Source organism: Pempheris klunzingeri, chromosome 12 (assembly GCF_042242105.1).
Source record: "Pempheris klunzingeri isolate RE-2024b chromosome 12, fPemKlu1.hap1, whole genome shotgun sequence".
Taxonomy (NCBI): Eukaryota; Metazoa; Chordata; class Actinopteri; order Acropomatiformes; family Pempheridae; genus Pempheris; species Pempheris klunzingeri.
Window position 1 is genome coordinate 20,211,959 of NC_092023.1, and position 17,976 is coordinate 20,229,934.

Here is a 17,976-nt window from a genome sequence, read left to right on the forward strand (position 1 = left end):
CAAAGCAGCACCGGTCGTGAGGCTTTGAGGAAGTCAGCTAGCGTTGCCGCAATCCTTATTATGGCCGTGAAGACACAGCAGGCCGCAGTGCTCCTGCCCAAAGTTCCTCCTTTTGCAACCAACTGCCTGAATGTTGTGCCTCTTAGGAGATAAGAGCAGCCTCCCACGAAAAGGTGACTCAGCAATCCAGCACACACAGCCTCTCCTGAGATAAGAGGGCTCTGCAGGGCCTGTGGACAGTGGGATAATGGGAAAAACAGTTACAAGCAGAGAACATAGTGGAAGATATATTCAGTTTAACTACCAGCTATTCTGGAATAATTAGTATTAACTCCTGCAGCTTAATCAGCAGTGAGTATATACAGCGTTGGAGGAAAGAAAAATACTAATAGTATAAGTTTTACATCCAGTAATTATAGCAAAGATCTGCTCCACCAGGAGATGAGAGGTGAGTTATTTTAGCCAAACCAGAGGTGTAACTCGTTATTTATTTAGAATTTCCATCAATATTAATCCACAATTTATGTTTCTTTTAATGATTTTCAGATGGCAGGAAAAGGCAGCCATCACTCTGCGGCTTTAACTACTCTGCAAGACTGTGCAAGACACTTAGACTGACTCTGTAAGACAATTGGTAAGTCGCTATTAAACGTGTTAATATAATATGATGGCTGTTGGCTGTCCTGTCATGGGGAGCCGAAGCATTGCACCCTATCCAGTCCGGTGTGTTGCAGACAGTAGAGTGAGGCGACCGTTTACTAATTTACATTCAGTGTAGTGTATCTCAGTTTCAAGTCACTTCCAAGCAGTTTTGAATTTGGATGACTGACATTGCAGCAAAATGTTAAAGTCAGAAAGAGTCTCGCAGAGCTCACACTGCCAGCAGCATCTGAAGCTGGCTTTGGACTCCCAGAGCCGGTCGGTCTGCTCATTAAACCAGAGGGGAAACCACATTTCGGTGACTATAATGCATATCCATGTACGTGGTGATGCTCTGCAGGACTTAGGCGGTAACCCAGAGAGGGTGCATCTTAAAGCAGAGAGTAACAAAGAGTAAAATGTTGGGGGATAAAAAAAGAAACAATTTGCGCATGTTCAGACATAATCTGGATTGTGGACACCTGGCTGATGTGATGAGGTGGGACAGGAGGCTTTGGCACTAAGGGGACAATCAGTGGAGAGAAAGAGCAAAGTCAAATGGTTGAAACACTAAAGAGAAAAATCTCATTAAGAGGCAGAGAAAACAGTTGTGTTAATTTCATGGACTGCTACAGCGTGCCAGAACAGGTGACAGAAGGGGAGCTGTCCAATATGCAAGTGAGGAGCCCCCCCACCCCGTCAGCTTCCTCAGTGAGAATGAAATAAATAAACAATGAATGGTCCACTCTCCTCGCGCGCCTCATCCCATCTCATGCATGGCTGCAAGTAATGGTCTACTGGGTGTCAGCTTTTATTGGCACGGCACAAAGCAAGTGCCAAGGTCTCGGTGGCTCGACTCCCCACCACAGATTCGGCCTGTGGATAAAAGCAAGCAAAATGCCCCAGCCGAGCTCAGACACATAGTCATGTTGGGCTGGAACGAGGAAGTGCAGTGGAGAGGGGAGGGACTCAGGGCGCAGCTCCATGGGGCCGCCGCGGCGCTGCGACCTTCTGCACATGGAGCCGGGGAGAGTTGGAAGAACTTCATACTGCAAACTCAAGGAATAGCAGGTAAAGTGACCTCCACCGCGCTTTTCAGCTCCACACTAAGCTTAAAGGACAGGTCAAGACCTCTAACCCGAGCTCGCTGCTTCTCGACGGGTTTAGGAGACATTTGCACCTGACTGGAAAAAAAAAAACTCCTTATAGTTTCGGTGCAGGTGCGCCGCAACATCAGATCCCGTTCTGTGCGCGTTATTCTCTGCTGGTACGGGGCGTGTAACGGATTAACAAACCACAGTAGCTTTTAAAATTAAACACGGGAAAATAGTTTCATTTTTACGCGTCATTTGTTATTAAATGGTCGGTAATTTTAACGGAAACAGAGGGATGATCCTCGTTTTCCATGTGTCTTTTTCTTTTGGGAGCTTATGGATAAATTGTTTCACAACCATTTACATTTATATAAAAATACTCACCTGATTTGTAAGATTTCCTACTAATTATTGACGCATTTCTTTACAATTTTAACCTGTTTAATGCGTTTTTGCACTCCTCTTACAGCACCTGTTGCAACAGATGTGCGCGCTCAGTAAACTCCCTGTTGCTCCGGTTTTATAAATTATTAGAAGACATAATTTCAGGGGGGAAAAACTACAAAAACTTTTTGATCAAGGCTCAAATTTATTGTGCGTCCAACACCAAACCATATGTGGAAAATATTTCAGCGCGTCTTAAACAGGAAATCAGTACGCACAGACTGACGCTGCGTCTAATATTTCCTATAAGTTAATAATCGATAAATGTGATTATTCCGCGGTTAGTTAAGTTTATATTCACCTGTCCGAACCACAGCCTCACTTTAGCTGTTTAACTTCGGTGTGAAGAGAAGAAAAAACACGCACATGTAGGCAGGACTGATGAAACTTTTCACACTGCTGACTCTGAGGTGAGAAGTTGTTCCTCAACGCCCAGACGACAAAACAGAAAGATTCACCCTCACACTGTTGAGGAAATAAAGTATTTTCATCTTTTCAACATGTTGCAAAACCTAAAGTTCCTGGTTGTAGAAGCTGAGCCTCTGAAAAATTATATTTCATTGCCTTTAATTAAATTAGGAATTAATTAAACTATTAATTATAGTCTCTTTAAAGTGGCGTTTGTCCGACATAAAGCACTCAGTCAGTGAGCTGTCATCACTTTGTTCCAGTCTGAAACTGTGACAGAGCGTCTTCACTTTATGTAATCTGCCTTTTTTTAAAGCAAGTATTAATGCATTTGAAGTTTACTTCTAAGTAAAATATCATTTTTCTACGAGTTTGAAACATGTAAGGGAAGTTAATAATTCTGTAAATTCACCCAAACAGACTTAAGAGCAAATATTCAACAATAAAAGTAACACTTGGCAAAAAAATACATTTGATGTCATGTGTTCGATCTACTTAAAACCCCAATACCTTCACAAATAGCACTTTTTCATAGCTCGGTTGGAAAGAGAAGTGCTGAAAGTGTTGCAAATCTGTCTGCAGATACATCATCTTTCTTGTCAGTAGAAACAGAAGTAAGAGGAGGGGGGGGGGGGGGCAGAGGAAGGCAGACAGTTATTAAAATGATTGTACTGTCTGAATAGCAGAGTAGTGAAGTGTGTCAGATGCAAATTAAGGAAAGTTCTCTTCGGCGCACCTTTACTCTCCCCTCACCCCCTCGATAGGCTCCCAGAACACATCCGCTAACACTATCTACCCACTTACACCCATACATTTCATGAATTACTGATGAGAATCTCAGTGTGCATATGAACAAAGGTGACCATGCACCACATTGCTTGGCAGTGTAGGATAATCTCTTCTCCTAATGGTTGATAAAAAAAGCGCCCACAGCTTCATTACTTCTCATAAAACCCACAGGAGTGACAATTATTTAGTCAGATATTTTCATTAATCGTCAGTAAGTCTGCCAAGTAACTGTCTGAGGTGGAAACTTTTAGTTTGAGTGTGTGAGTGTGAATAATTAGAATTATATATTTTTGTGCATCAAATCAGAGTGAAATCAGCATTAATGTGCGATGAATTCATACAGTGATGATAAAGCACTGACATTTACATATTGATGTATTTAAATATAAATATTGAATATAACATGTACTATTGTAGCCAAAGACCTGTCATATACAGAAACATAAAAGATATTTTACATGATTCTCCTTGGTCTTAAATTACATCTTTAATTTGTTGATTTTAGTTTTTTTATTTAAGAAAAATAAATGTAAGGAATTTTAACGATATGAAACTCAATTTAATTCTAACTGAAATACTCCAGAAATATCTTTTTTGTGATGTTTTTCCCGTTGCTGTACTTAAATGTCAGCTCCATGTACTATTTAAGTTAAGTACTATTCTAAGTATTTAGTGTTAATTTTTGAGTGTGTATTCTTTATACTCATTTATACACACACACACACACACACACACACACACACACACACACACACACCAGTGTTTAAGCTTCCTCCTGAGTATCCAAACTTTGCTGGTGTGGTCCTCAGTATCTGTTAACGGTTTCATTGTTTCTCATCTCCACCCTGCTCCCTGGTGTAGCTTTTGCACCTCACTATGAGCAGAGCAGACGCCTCTAACCTCCCCCCCTCCAACACACCACTACGAAACACACACACACGCACACACACAGTAGGAGGACCGAGAATTCTGTCAACCCACAAGCCTCTTCCTGCCTCTCCTCACTTGACGCACTCAGACCAAAACTTTCCCAGTCCCCCTGCGCTCAGTGTCAGAAGTCTTTTCTGTGACTTCCATTTCACTGGCTGAAAGATTCCACCTGCCCCCAGTACACACACACACACACACACACACACACACACACACACACACATCTCCTCCAGGTTACAACCAGGATGTGAGTAATTGGGGCTAAAAATCCTGCTATTTTCACAGTTTCAGGTGGACTTGATTGAATAAATGAGAGCAAATGTGTTGAGTGGTTAGTTGGCTGAGAACATTTTAATCACACGGCTCCTGCTCTTATTGAAAAAGTACAACTTTAAACTTTGACAAAGGAAAATTAAGGCATAGAATCTAAAGATTGAGGAACAACTAAAAACAATGTAGGAAAAGTTCAGTACCAAAAATATCCAACATGAAGCAAATAAAGTCATTCTGAGGTATAACAAAATACTTCCTGAATATTCTATGTGCACCTTACTTTCCACGTGCCTACGCAAGTGGGTTGTGGCTGCATGAAGGAACTCTCTTTTTTATTTCTGTCGAAGCCCCCCCACCAGCACATCCGTGTTTCCCCTCGCACCATCTGCCCAGAAAAAAAGGGCACATGAGAATATACCCCCCTCTGCCCCCGACCTCCAAACTCCAGATGCTGAAGAGCGGCGCTGCAGAGTCGTAGCTCAGCAGAGTAACACGCAACACCCCCGAGTTGTGCTGAACAAATCATCTGCACCAGTGACCTTTGCCCCCACCCCCCCACCCTCGCCTCACACTTGCAGCCTGGGCGTCTTCAGGCCGTCGAGCTCCTGACTTGACTCCGCAGAATATTGTGCGTTGCGACAGAGCGGCCCGGTCGCTTCCCACTATTTGTTCCAAATGTGTGGAGCCATCTGTCAGTAAAACAGGAAGGCCTAGGTTCCCCTTCTCCCTTGGGCTCGTTTCGCTATTTTCGGGAGCTTCACTTCTCCCTGAGTGGCTGCTTGGACTGGGCAGCAGCCCCGCCAAGGGCTTCTTGAAGTGGTGGAGCTGGGGCTGAGGCTGTCGGGCCCATCTGCTGCAGGCTTGAGGGCCATCCATTATTAATGGGGCCACGAGCACTGGTGACTCCTCAGATATTCAGCCCTGGCCGGAGGATCGCTTCTAAAAAATAAATAAAGAGAACTTCTCTGTCCTTCGGCCTGCTTTTCTGTCTCTTCTTTTCTCTGCACCTTCCTGTTGCGTTTGCTCCTCTGACTTCTTGCCCCCCGCCCCCCTGTTGCCATCTACTTCTCTGCCTCTACATCTATCTGGCTGCGTTTTCTCTATCTTCTTCTTCTCTCTCACACTCTGGCTCTCTTTCCCCCCGTCTTTGTTTCTCATTGTGCCTTGCATGCGTCTGTGCTCAGGCCGCGGGCTCAGCGATGCATGCTCAGTAAATTAGAGAGAACATGAGCGCCGATCAGCTGGGCACGGCAAACACCCGCATCTTCGTGACCTGGGGCCAGTTAATTTTCTGCTTAATTTTGCGGCAGTCAGTTTGCATTTTTGGATGATTACGTGGCAGGAAATTAACAATAAATAACAAATGTGGTCTGAAAGCCCATTCCCAGCAACCCCGCGCTACCAGCGGGCCCCATCAGCCGGAGCCAAGCCACTTTCCAAGCTCAGTCTCTGTCAGACTCGTAATGAAATGTCTGTAATTCTTTGTAATGTAATGTGGGGGACAGTGGTGTGTCTGCGGCTGTGACAAGAGTGATCTCACAGAGGTGACGGAGTCACACCGAGAAGTGCACCCTTTACTCCACTCTAGATTTTTATAATGTTGTTTCCTCAGCCTGCACTTGATTAAACTTACACACATCTACATCTCCATCTCTCTTAGAGTACTTGCACCGCATGGAGACAGAGGAGGCCCAGGAAATGGCCCAGATGCCAGGTAAAAGACTACTTACTGCATGATTGAGCCATAGAGTGCAGAAAGTAGATACAATAGGCCCACAAACAGGCTCTTGCACCACCCGGAGGTAATTTCGCTTCTCCTGAATGAGACACGTCGAGGGGTTGCGTAGTGAGTGATGGCTGTTTGCTGGTGTGTGTCTCCCCAGGCAGGGACAGCCCCCCTGCCAACGAAGCATCCGAGGAGGCAGAGGAGCCCATGGCCGTCCCCGAGGACCTGTCAGCCAGCTCCGCCCACCAGCAGAACAACAGAGGGGACAAAGGTACGAGGCAACATCTCACCAAATGCACCCACAGCCAGTCACTGATGCTCGCGTATATTAAGACCAAATGAATCCAAGTGTGTGATAGCCACTTTGAGCTGAGTGTATCCCATGAAGCAGCAGTCAGAATGAGTCAAAACCACTGCAGAGCCTTTCCCAGCAGTAATGTATTCATTCCCTAAGCATCCAAATCAGAGTAAAATGGTTAAATGAAAGTAATGTCAGTATCAAAAGCATAACATATATGTATATTAAAAAAAGCAAAAAAGTGTTTTTATAACTTAATCCCATGCACATCCAGTGGGAGATATTTGCTGTTCCAAATCCCTTGGAAAAATTAATTTAAAGCTGCAAAGAGACACATTTAGGTCATTGGCAGAAAAGGTGAAAAAAAAAATCCCTTTGATCCATGGCATGTCATTAATAAGCCGAATCTTAAGGAATAGCTAATGTGGCCTTGATTTGAGTTTGAGAACATCAAGCCAGGGAATATCATGGTGAAAATAAGGATGAAGCATGCTAGGGGGGTTCACATCGGCAATGTATATATATCTCGAGTCTCCTAACGTGGGTGGTTTGTTAAAAAAACAGGAAATGTTGAATGTGGTCATTAAAGGCTAATCAGCTCAACATGGAGATGAATCAGACTTTAAGTAGGAAAAGTAATGTAGGTGTTACTTTGCTCGTTTGTTTGTTGTTAGTTATGAAAATCATAACTTTCAAGCATTCATCATGTCCACTGAATGAATGTCCAAAATGTTATGGACCGTCACAGCTCTCAAGATGCATTCAGGTGAGGTGAATACACGCTGAATACACGCTGAATTGATTTATTAAGTCTTTACCATTCACGAAGTTAGGAGATAAAAACAGAAAGACATGGAGATCTAAACAATCAGACAAGTTTGAGGAAATGTTTCAGACGGTTAAAAATGTGAAATTTGCAAAAAGAGTTGCAGCTCAGGATCACAGAAATGTGGCTTAAGTATTTTGCTTTCATGCTAACAAATGATTATATTTGATGAACAAACCGAGCACGACAGCTGACCACCCTATCAGTGTTTTTCTACTCATCCAGATAACGGCAAAGATTAGCGACACGCAGTCAAAAGTAAGATGTGAGAGGAAACTGAAATAGGATGTGTAAGAGTTTCCTAAGAAGAACTTGCCATCAGACAGTTTCAACACTCCTGGAGATAAAGAGTTCAGGATCATCATGCGAGCGCAGAGAGATCAGCGCATCACTGCACCACATAGGTCACACACCTGCACACACACACACACACACACTTACTCACAAAGGCTTTCTGTTTGACTTTACAACTGTTGATCTCTGAACCCTTCTAAACATGTGCTGCAGTGTCATCTGAGAATTAAAACGTGTCAAACCGTTTGGTATCATTGTGCAAAATAACGGGAATTAGTCAGAAAGCAGGTGATTTAAATGTTTGGTGGCATGTAACTGTGTGTACTATACATGAGTTTCTGTTCATTCCCTATTCAGCATGATCACTTCGTATGTGTCTATATAGGGACAGAAAGAAAGAGCCCAACGAGAGAAAGAAGGGAAGTGCAAGTATCTGGTACATCTATGCATCGCTGCCTCTGTGATAAAAGCCCGAATGAGTTATAATTATCACCCAGGATCATGTGCTGCTCAGTTCTCTGTAGTGAAAAAAGGCAAAAAGCAGGGGGACTATATGTGGGACATGGGACCTCAAAGTATCGAGAGCTCAAAACCTCAAAAACCAGGTTGTTTCCTGTTACAAATTAGTCTTCGCAGCCTGGGATTGTCATTTCTGCTGCACATTCACAATGCATGTGACGCCTAGCAAAAGGGAGGTTTATAGGTCTGAGTGAACTCTGTTTTGTCCTCTTTTCCGTTCCGGCTCTGTGCGTTTAGTAAATTGTCACAAGAATGGCAACAAAATTAGTTTAATTGTCTTCTGCAGCTTAAACTGAAAATAAGCATGGAGACATATCTGGTTGAAGTCACAAGGCGGTAAGAAGACCTTCTCAACATCCCAGTGAAACGATTTCTCTTTCACTTTCAATGATTCAGACGGAGCCTTTGCTGTTTTACAGACGTGAGACTCAGAGGGAGAGTGAGCTGTCTAGTTCCCGAAACATGGAGGCGAACTTTTTTTGTGAAATGTGTGAGGGGAAAAGCAGGCTGTTTTTGGTGTTCCTGCAAGTTCTGTTGAGCGTGTTGCTGGCGTGGTTTAACACATGTGGTTCCACTATCTTGCACACAGGGCTATTTTCAGGCAGTGAGAGCAGCACAAGCCAGTAACAGTGTTTCCACACTGCAGAACTAACAGACTGTTTACTACACTAATGAAACTTTTTTTTATATATATATATGTGTCAGTCACATCTCTCAGTATATTCATTCTCTGTCACAGTCTGTCACCCATTTATCTGTTATCTGAATATTAGATCCACATGAGCTTATAACCACTTTATTGTGCCTTGTTTTGTTTGCCTACAATGTGATCTGGCACTTGCTTCCCAAAACGAGCAAATCAGGATGTGTGACTGTGACAAACATGATATAAAGTAAAAGGCCTTCTTCCTTCTCCCAATTCAGTCACAACTTCCCCATATCCATGAGAAGGGGGTGGCAGCCCAGCGCTCATGGTTCCTTTCTGTGTGCTTTAGCTGATGACCTGACATCCGCACCGCTGCATCAAGTGTCTCAGGAACTACAGATAAAACATAAAGGTTTATTTGTGCATCGGTCCAACAGTTCTGAAATATGTGAATATACAATATACATTATGCGCACTATACACCTGCTTTAGGGTTTGAATTGAAGAGTTATTCCTCGATCAGTGGCTACATTTCCATGTGCAGAGAAAGGACTCTTTTATCTATACTGAGCAAGGCAATAGTGTGATTAAGCCTTTTTATTGGGACATGATTTTACAGCTACCCATTCACAATAGAAAAGTACTTCAGGTACCCAGAAAAGTGTAGCAATCAGAGGTTTTGTGGCTTAAACCATAAATTGGATTAAGAGGGTTGAAGTGGTGTAGCCACTTATCAAGTTTTGCTTTCGAGCTCTGTGATATGCAAATGCACAGACTTCATCACCCGTCCTAAACGAAAACCTCCAGCTTAATTTGTTCTGAGACTTCCATCATCGTTAAAGATCTTATGCCTGACAGAGAAACCTCAGTGGTTCAAGTGAGAATTCATAACGTAGGTTTTGCAACACACAAAACGTAAAAAAAAAAAAAATGTAATTTTTGTTTCACCCTTGCAAGCACAGCGAGAATTCACAAAATGGCATGAACATGTCATGAGTCAGTGGGAGGACTGTGGAGTAGCTAAAGTAACTGAAAAAAAAAAAATACATTTTGAATAAAAAAGCATATTCTCATATTGAGTCATCTTAACACTACTTGTTCAGTGTGTGTGATAAAAGTAACAGATAAAGTGTTAAAATCCAGTTACAAGTAATGGTTCAAAGTTAGAATAGTTAGTAGTGGGGGTGTAGGTGTGGGGGTACTTGAGGTCTCCTGACAGGTTAAATCTGTTAATGCATATGAAGCCAGAGAACAAAAAGCATGATGGTAATAATAGTGTCAGAGCTTTGTGTCAACAGATAGTAGATCCCCAAATGCACCGTTAGCCTTGCTGCATTGTAATTACGTTTTGGATATAACACATATAACACATCATCTTTTGCAACTTAAGCACCATTTTGTCCATATTAACAGTGAAGCCTTTCCTTCACTTTGTTTGCACGGCTGGTGACACTTTTATCTCATCTGCTCAGCAAAAAGACAAGACAGTCTGCCCAAAAATGTTCAATAGTTGAACAGATGAGCAGTGTTTGTCATGCAAGGAGAAATTAAGAAAAAGAATGTTTTGTGGAGGTGGATTCTCGGATCCTGTACCTTTGATCGGAAAAGTGATTATAATGATCCTTTGCTGTTGTGTCTCTACGTCTCTCTCCACCTCCTGCTCTCTATGGAAAACAATCTGTACACCGGGGGATGTATGTTCCCTTGGTGGCGCTCGGTGAAAACAAGACTCCTGCATGAAAAGAGGAAAAAAAAAAGTTTCAGTTACGGGCTGTTTTACAATTCCTTTCCCGTGCTTCCCTTTCTGTCACTTCTCCATAATTCTTGGTATTTCAGTTAGATAGGCCCTCTTTCTGAAGCTTCCCCTTTTCCATAGATTCCTATATTTCATGATTTCCACTTCTTCCTCTTCAGTTGTACAAACAGAGGTAGAGGCATGGGGAAATCAGGCTGCCGCAGTGACATACAAACCACAGGCTGGTAGCTGTGGGACTTGCATGATCTGTCAGTTCTCTTAAATGTGTCTAAAGTTCTCTGATGGGAAAAGAAGGAGCAGGTCGTCCAGCACATAGGACACTTCTCTTTTCCGATCACTTCAGGGGGCACCGGACATCAAATGGAGACTTTCTAATTGCTCCACAAAATCTAGCTGACATTGATCATTCGTGCAGCGTTCACTCTCATGTGTCTGCGTGTGTTCATCGCGCTCAGATACACACCGCTGTCGTCCCTAGTTTCACACAGCTTCCTGTGTCTCTGTTTCCTGTTTATCTTGCTGTCGTTTGTTTCACCAAAGTGTGATGGTGTGAGATGATCTGCGTGTTTCTTCATCTCATCACTGACATCCTCAAACGGCAGACATGCTATCCACCTGTGTATCCTCATGAAATGTACGGCGCTGCTCAGAAACAAATCAGCAGTGGAGTCTACAGTTTAAATGAGTGGGCTGTGGCTTGATCTTATCTGATGTTTGTTGACTTTTCTCAAGCTGAATTCACAAAAACGCCTGTACTAAAGGGAAGTTTTTAAAGTTTTGATGCAGAATCCCAAAGCCACTGTTGTTCTGGTTGTATTATGGTGCAGTTGCACTGCTGTTACATACAGTGTCTGACCTCTGATCAGAGGAAAGAGGGAATGAACAGAACCATATTGACCGAATAAACCTACAGTCTTTAGGTGAGTGAGTATGTATTTATATAATTAATTATTATTTAATTATAAATAAATGTAAATTAAAAATAATTCAATGAAGAGAATAAGAACAATACTAAATAACAGGAATAACAGAATAAAACTGTTTTTGCTTAGAATGGAGAAAAGTCAGACCAAAGAAAATGTAAAAAAGGCTCATCCATAAGACAAAATAAATTCTTTCTGCATTTTTAGAAAAGATAAATTAGGTAAAGGAGTTATAATGACCAAACAACCATTAGCAACATTGATTCAGTGAGAACAGTCAAATATGTTCACGAGATCGTTTCACTTTCTTATTGTGAAGCCTTTCAGACCAGAACAAAGGCAACTTTAAGGCTACATCACAATGTCACAAGAAGCAGCTCTATCTATTCTCATGTCACAGTATCAATATCACACTGACAAATTGCCCATCTTTAGTATATAACATCATGAAAGAATCATGCTCGTATTCTAAACCGTGGCCCCCCCTTGCCCTCTTTTCCAGCCTGTAACATTAAAGTTGAGGCTCGCAGTGATGAGGAGAATGGGCTGGCCTGTGACATGAATGGCGTGGAGGAGGAGGAGTGCGCGGAAGACTTGCGCGTGAACGATGCCTCGGGGGTCAAGGTGAACGGCTCACAGCCGAGCCCCGAAGCCAAAGCCTTCTCCTCGGCCGGCGGTATCCGGCTGCCCAACGGGAAGCTCAAGTGCGATATCTGTGGGATAGTTTGCATTGGCCCCAATGTGTTGATGGTGCACAAGCGAAGCCACACTGGTAAGCCGTCTGCAATACTTCTTGCCCTTCCTTTGCACCCATATTCACTGTTAGTATGTGGGGATGGATCGTGGGTAGAGAGATGTCTGCTGTGGCTCCCCCTCATGTTTAGTGCATTTCTTTAACTTTAAACAAACAAAGAAGGTCTCAGAGTCTTCTACTTCTACTAAATAGTGTATTTTTGGCATTGACACAAGTACTATCACAGTGTATATACTGTAGCTTTGTGTCTTTGTGCCTGCACACAAACATTGGTGACAGAGATCAACTTTAGAGCCTTTTCTTACGTTTGCACTCACCCTTATAGCCACTTGCAGTTGTAATGTCATCTTTGCGTTTGGCTGTGTGCATGTAGGCCTTCCTATCGTGCGTGAAATAGACTGTGAGCATACCATTAGCATTCATTATTGTTCATCCAAATGACTCTGAATTGCCACATGACAAGCAATAGTAACTGATCAAATTATTGTGCGATAAAGTAACAGAGACGAACTTTGTCAGAAAAAACATGCCCTTAGTTGAGAAACAGGATATCTGCTGCAATTAAATGTGATATGTATGAGGTGACAATTATCTGGCTATTAAAAGTTTTTCAAATCTCAAAATTGATATTCTATTGTAATGAAGCCAAACCAGTGGTGGGGAACATTTTTGAAAAAGGCACTTAACTGTCAAGCTTTAGAAACTAATGAAACTCAAAATGGAAGAAAGGAACACTAGACTAATGTAAATGCAAAAGAAAGTACAATAAAAGATATAATGAAGTGCCTCCTATTTAAATAGAAAATATTCTGTGGTGAGTCTTTGCTCCTGAAATGCATTTTTAATGAATTTCCTTTTTTATATATTTTTGCTGCTTCACTGGTGACTCTTATTTTATGGGGGGCCTTTGAAAAAAAAAGCCATATTAAAACGTTCTCACAGAATGCCACAACACTCGGAGAGGCTGGATATTGGTTTATTCCAGAAGCGCTGATCAGGAAGACTGGCTCTCAACACAAAGTGTTTCCTTCGCTTTATTCAAATGAGGCTGAATTTGCATTGTGATGTGCCGCTCTTATTTTAGAGACGAAGAAGAGGAAAAAATGAGATTTTCAGATCAAATTGACCTAGGCAATGGTGCATTACGGAACTGGCAGGCTGAGTCTGAAAGGCTCTTGTTCGATCAGAGCGCCAGAAGTCGGTGGGGCAGGGGGAGCATGGAGAGATGGAGTGTCACTCTGCTGTGAAACCCTCCCGCATGCTGCTGGATCGCTCTCTACCCTGGAGACGCTCCATCATCCCGCTTGTTCTGCCGCTTTGGATGCTTGTAGTGCAGTGACCCCGCATTCCCACAGCAGCAACGTGCTTTTTCATCCACATAGAAAAGACAAAGACTTTTATTGTTGTCAGTGGAGGCATCAGACATAGTGAGAGTAAGGAGATTAAAGTAGTCAAGAAAGGCATAAACATCCTGAACTGCCTGGTAGAGAACATAAAAAACATATAAAGCTGGGTGTTAGTAAAACATACTAGTCATTCTTTTTCCTGCTCTTTCTCTGTGTTTTATCTGCCTCTTTACAGTAATGTGTGTGTGGTGTGCTCTTGTCCTCAGGAGAACGTCCTTTCCAGTGCAGCCAGTGCGGTGCCTCTTTCACCCAGAAGGGCAACCTACTGCGTCACATCAAGCTCCATTCAGGGGAGAAACCCTTCAAGTGTCACCTGTGCAGCTACGCCTGTCGCAGGAGGGACGCCCTCACCGGCCATTTACGCACCCACTCGGGTGAGTACACAGAGAGGAAATCTGCTGGTAACCATGGGACCGCTGTGGTGGTCCCAGCCTTTACAAAAGGCATGCCATGTTCTGCAGTGCATACTTTGAGCGCTCAGGGCTGTATAAGGGGAAGTAGACAGGGTGCAGATATGTTGTCACCTTTTTTGCAAATGCTTTGCAGAAGTATGTGTTAATGACATTTTTGGGTGTAAACAGCACACTTAGAAAGCCTGCTCTGGATAGTTTAACAGCCCGGAGAAGGGATAACCTGCAAAATGATCTTTTCACACCAGTTTCAACTTCAGTTAATTAGCATGTTAGGCATTAGGTAACAACACTATGTGACAAATGCGAGCATTATGATCGCTGTGAGGGGCTATCCATCTGAAGTTTCCATGTATCAGCAATGACATGAAATAAGTGAAAAGCAATCAAATGGTGATGGTGCAATCAAAAAGCTTGCAAAGCGCTACTATTATCTAATTCCATGAAAAGACAGAAAGCGACGGTGTGTTAGTCCATCTCTCAGCACTTATCCACTTTCCTGCTATATTTTATGATATTCGCCTCCAAACCCATTCATTTCTACTAAAGACGGTTTTTAAAAATGGTTCGCAGATACATCATTTCATTTTTTAAAAGGGCGAAGCAGTTTTCTAAAATAACAGGGCAAACATCACTCAAACTAGAGTAAATTGTTCGCTTGTTGGGGACCTTCAGTCGCAGATTAATACACATTTGATGCACTGGCAAGTATCACAGTGTTTAGAAATACCGATGCCCCCCAGTGCTCCCTCCTCCACCTGCAAAGACTCTTACCAGACACCAATACATTTTTTTAATATTCCACTCATTCAACTCTTGATTTATATTCTCAGCAGATTATATTCCACAACTGGTGGTCTATTATTGTTTTAAAAGCATTTACTGCAAGGCCAGGAATACACTTCTACTGGGAGGAAATAATAAATGGTCCTTTCTAGTCTTTTCCATCACTCAGAGTACTTTTACACTACTTTCACACAGGGAATCTAAATAGGAGGAGACTTCAGGAGCAAGTTGGGGCTTGATGTCACATGTCTTTGACATGTGGAGTGGAGTCACTTGTGAAATACTCACCATGATTATGTTAACTCCGCCCTCGTTGCTTCCTGAATTCCCCCCAAAAATACAGAGGACGTGTCCTCAGAGAGCTCAGCCATGCTCATGAAAAGTACATTTAAAAGTAAAAGTGAAAAGAAAAATGATCTACTTGTGAAGTTTTTGCCCTGGACTTTCCAAAGATGCCAGGCCTTTAAGCTTGAGTTTTATGTTTATGGACTTTTTATAGGTGGTGCCTTTTTCTTTGTGTCACCATTTATGCTAAATACCCAGTTTGTCTTCTTCTCTTTACACCAGTCAAACTGGAAATGCAAAATCCCACACTGTCTGTGTTTTTCCAGGAGAAAAAAAAACTACCAGAAACTACCATTTAAAACAGCTGATCACCCAAACTAAAGGATGAGCCAGTATGGCGTAATACTGTAGTATGCTCTTCACTGACATGATGCTTTTTTTTGCAGTCGGAAAACCCCACAAGTGTGCTTATTGTGGGCGGAGCTACAAGCAGCGCAGCTCTCTCGAGGAGCACAAGGAGCGGTGTCACAACTACCTCCAGTGCATGGGGCTGCAGAACAGCATCTACACAGGTTGGTGCCTCACGAGACCCACGCTTCACTTTCACACAAATCTGACGACCTACTTTACCCCGAGTGCAGGACTCGCTATGCATGAAACAGCAGCGTACCATACTGACAGTGTTGCTGTTACTAAATACTCCAGCAGGTCAGGTTAAACTACTGTCATTTCCATTTGTATACAGACTCATGCAGGAGTTCTTTTTCAGTTAAATCATGTTGTCAGCATAAAGTTCTGCATTTGTCGTTATATGTATATTAAACGCAGACACCATAAAGTTGTTTAAACCTCTGCACTGAAGCCTGAAAACACATCTACACCTCATCTGTAAGCATGAACAGCTACTATGTTTGTAGACCAAGTGCTTCACACGTGTCAGAACAGTCCGCTCTGTGCTCTGTGAGAGAAAATACCACCAGGCAAGAAAATACCATCATGTGTTAATTATCAGGAACCAGTTCATCACTCTGAACAGGACAAACTCAAATTACTTTGACTCTGAAATCTACTTTTCTGTCTTGCTTTCCAGTAGTAAAGGAAGAAAGCAACCACAATGAGCAGAGGGAAGACTTAAGCCAGACGGGATCTGACAGAGCCTTGGTGCTAGACAGACTAGCTAATAATGTAGCTAAGCGTAAGAGCACTATGCCACAGAAGTTTGTGGGTAAGGGCTGAAATCTGCTTCCTTTGTGTAAATACAATGTCGCTACCTTTGCTGAAAATTAAGCTGCACCTATGAAAGCTGCATAGGTGAAGCTGAAATGTGATTTGTGGTAATTAGTTTTGCATTTTTCTTCTTTTGCCACTCTGGCTCTGCAAGCAGTGTAATAGAAAAAAAAAAAAGTATGTAGTTGCAGTTCAGCCTGATCAGGAATTGTGCCTGTAATTTGTTAAAAAATTATATGTTTCAATATTTGCCATGTGTTTAATCCTGTATATTGATTTTACATGAAGATGAAGATAATCTTCGTGACAGAAGAGGCAGAAAAATTAAATCTTAAGAGGCTGAGGGAAATGCTAGTATCAGACTAGTACCAATATGAGCAGAAAAAACAGTGAATAATTTTAGCTAGAGTGGATCAGGCTCAGTATTAAGATGGTGAAATCAGAGGATGTAGGTGAAAGTATTAAGCTTAATGTTCACAATTCTCTCCTGTCTCTCTCTGGCCTCTCAGGTGACAAACGCCTGTCAGACCTCTCCTACGAAGGAGGAGCAGGAGAGCTGATTCAGCCCCATGTCATCGACCAGGCCATCAACAGCGCCATCAGCTACCTGGGGGCCGAGTCACTCCGGCCTCTGGTCCAGACCTCCCCGGCCTCCTCTTCTGATGTGGGCCTCGGCTCCATGTACGGCCTCCACAAGCAGGTGCCTGAGGGCCACACGGTAACGGGCCACAACCTGTCGGCCAAAGACAGCGCAGCTGAGAACCTGCTGCTGCTCTCCAACTCCAAGTCCGCCTCCAGCGAGAAGGACGGCTCACCCAGCCACAGCGGCCAGGACTCCACCGACACTGAGAGCAACAACGAGGATCGTCCAGGCGGGGCGGCCCCCGGTCTCATCTACCTGACCAACCACATCACCTCGGGGGTGAGAAATGGCGTGCTCCCTCTGGTGAAGGAGGAGCAGCAGAGGCAGTACGAGGCCATCCGGGCCAGCATGGAGATGGCCTCCGAGGGCTTCAAGGTGGTGACGGGAGACGGCGAACAGGTGAGGGCGTTCCGGTGCAAACACTGCCGCATTCTCTTCCTGGACCACGTCATGTACACCATTCACATGGGCTGCCACGGCTTCAGAGACCCCTTCGAGTGCAACCTCTGTGGTTACCGGAGTCAAGACCGATACGAGTTCTCCTCTCACATGACGCGAGGGGAGCATCGCTACTGAGGGCCGGAGAACAACACACACACTTTCACTCAGACAAACGGGTGTACATATGGAGAACATGCCACTCACTCATTGACATGCACCTGAAATAAATGCATTGAAATGCAAAATGTAAAATATACCGTTGATGTCTGAAAGTTGTGTTTTTTTATACAAAGTATGCATGTTTGTTGTACACATATAAATGTATACAACTTTTAAAAAATCCATTTATTTGCATTTCAAATACCGTGCTCAAAAGAAAGACAAGTTCATCTGTCTTTTTGTAAGAAGCTAAATGATGCTCAGTGAAGGGAACATAGCAGAGTTGCATCTATTTACAGT

At 43.0% G+C, this 17,976-nt stretch overlaps 1 protein-coding gene across 6 annotated transcripts; it reads left to right on the plus strand.

The window, feature by feature from the left end:
- Nucleotides 1-1,376: 1,376 nt before the first annotated feature.
- Nucleotides 1,377-17,773, plus strand: ikzf1 (IKAROS family zinc finger 1 (Ikaros)). 6 transcript variants are annotated; one of them, XM_070840776.1, is made up of 8 exons: nucleotides 1,377-1,710; nucleotides 6,238-6,291; nucleotides 6,461-6,574; nucleotides 12,068-12,337; nucleotides 13,932-14,099; nucleotides 15,653-15,778; nucleotides 16,297-16,431; nucleotides 16,943-17,773. In XM_070840776.1, the coding sequence occupies exons 1-8, from the start codon at nucleotides 1,377-1,379 to the stop codon at nucleotides 17,650-17,652; spliced, it is 1,911 nt and encodes a 636-aa protein (XP_070696877.1). In that variant the 3' UTR covers nucleotides 17,653-17,773. The 6 variants fall into 6 exon arrangements, with proteins under 6 accessions (XP_070696877.1, XP_070696878.1, XP_070696880.1 ...); XM_070840777.1 differs by having other exon boundaries at nucleotides 16,300-16,431; XM_070840779.1 differs by lacking the exon at nucleotides 16,297-16,431.
- Nucleotides 17,774-17,976: the final 203 nt, after the last annotated feature.

What these genes read in the sequence shown, in the direction of transcription:
- ikzf1 (XM_070840776.1), top strand. Translation starts at nt 1,377, where the DNA reads ATGGTCCACTCTCCTCGCGCGCCTCATCCCATCTCATGCATGGCTGCA. An exon ending in CCATTTACGCACCCACTCGG is followed by an intron (nt 14,100 to 15,652) that starts GTGAGTACACAG and finishes TTTTTTTTGCAG; the next exon opens with TCGGAAAACCCCACAAGTGT. An exon ending in TATGCCACAGAAGTTTGTGG is followed by an intron (nt 16,432 to 16,942) that starts GTAAGGGCTGAA and finishes CTGGCCTCTCAG; the next exon opens with GTGACAAACGCCTGTCAGAC.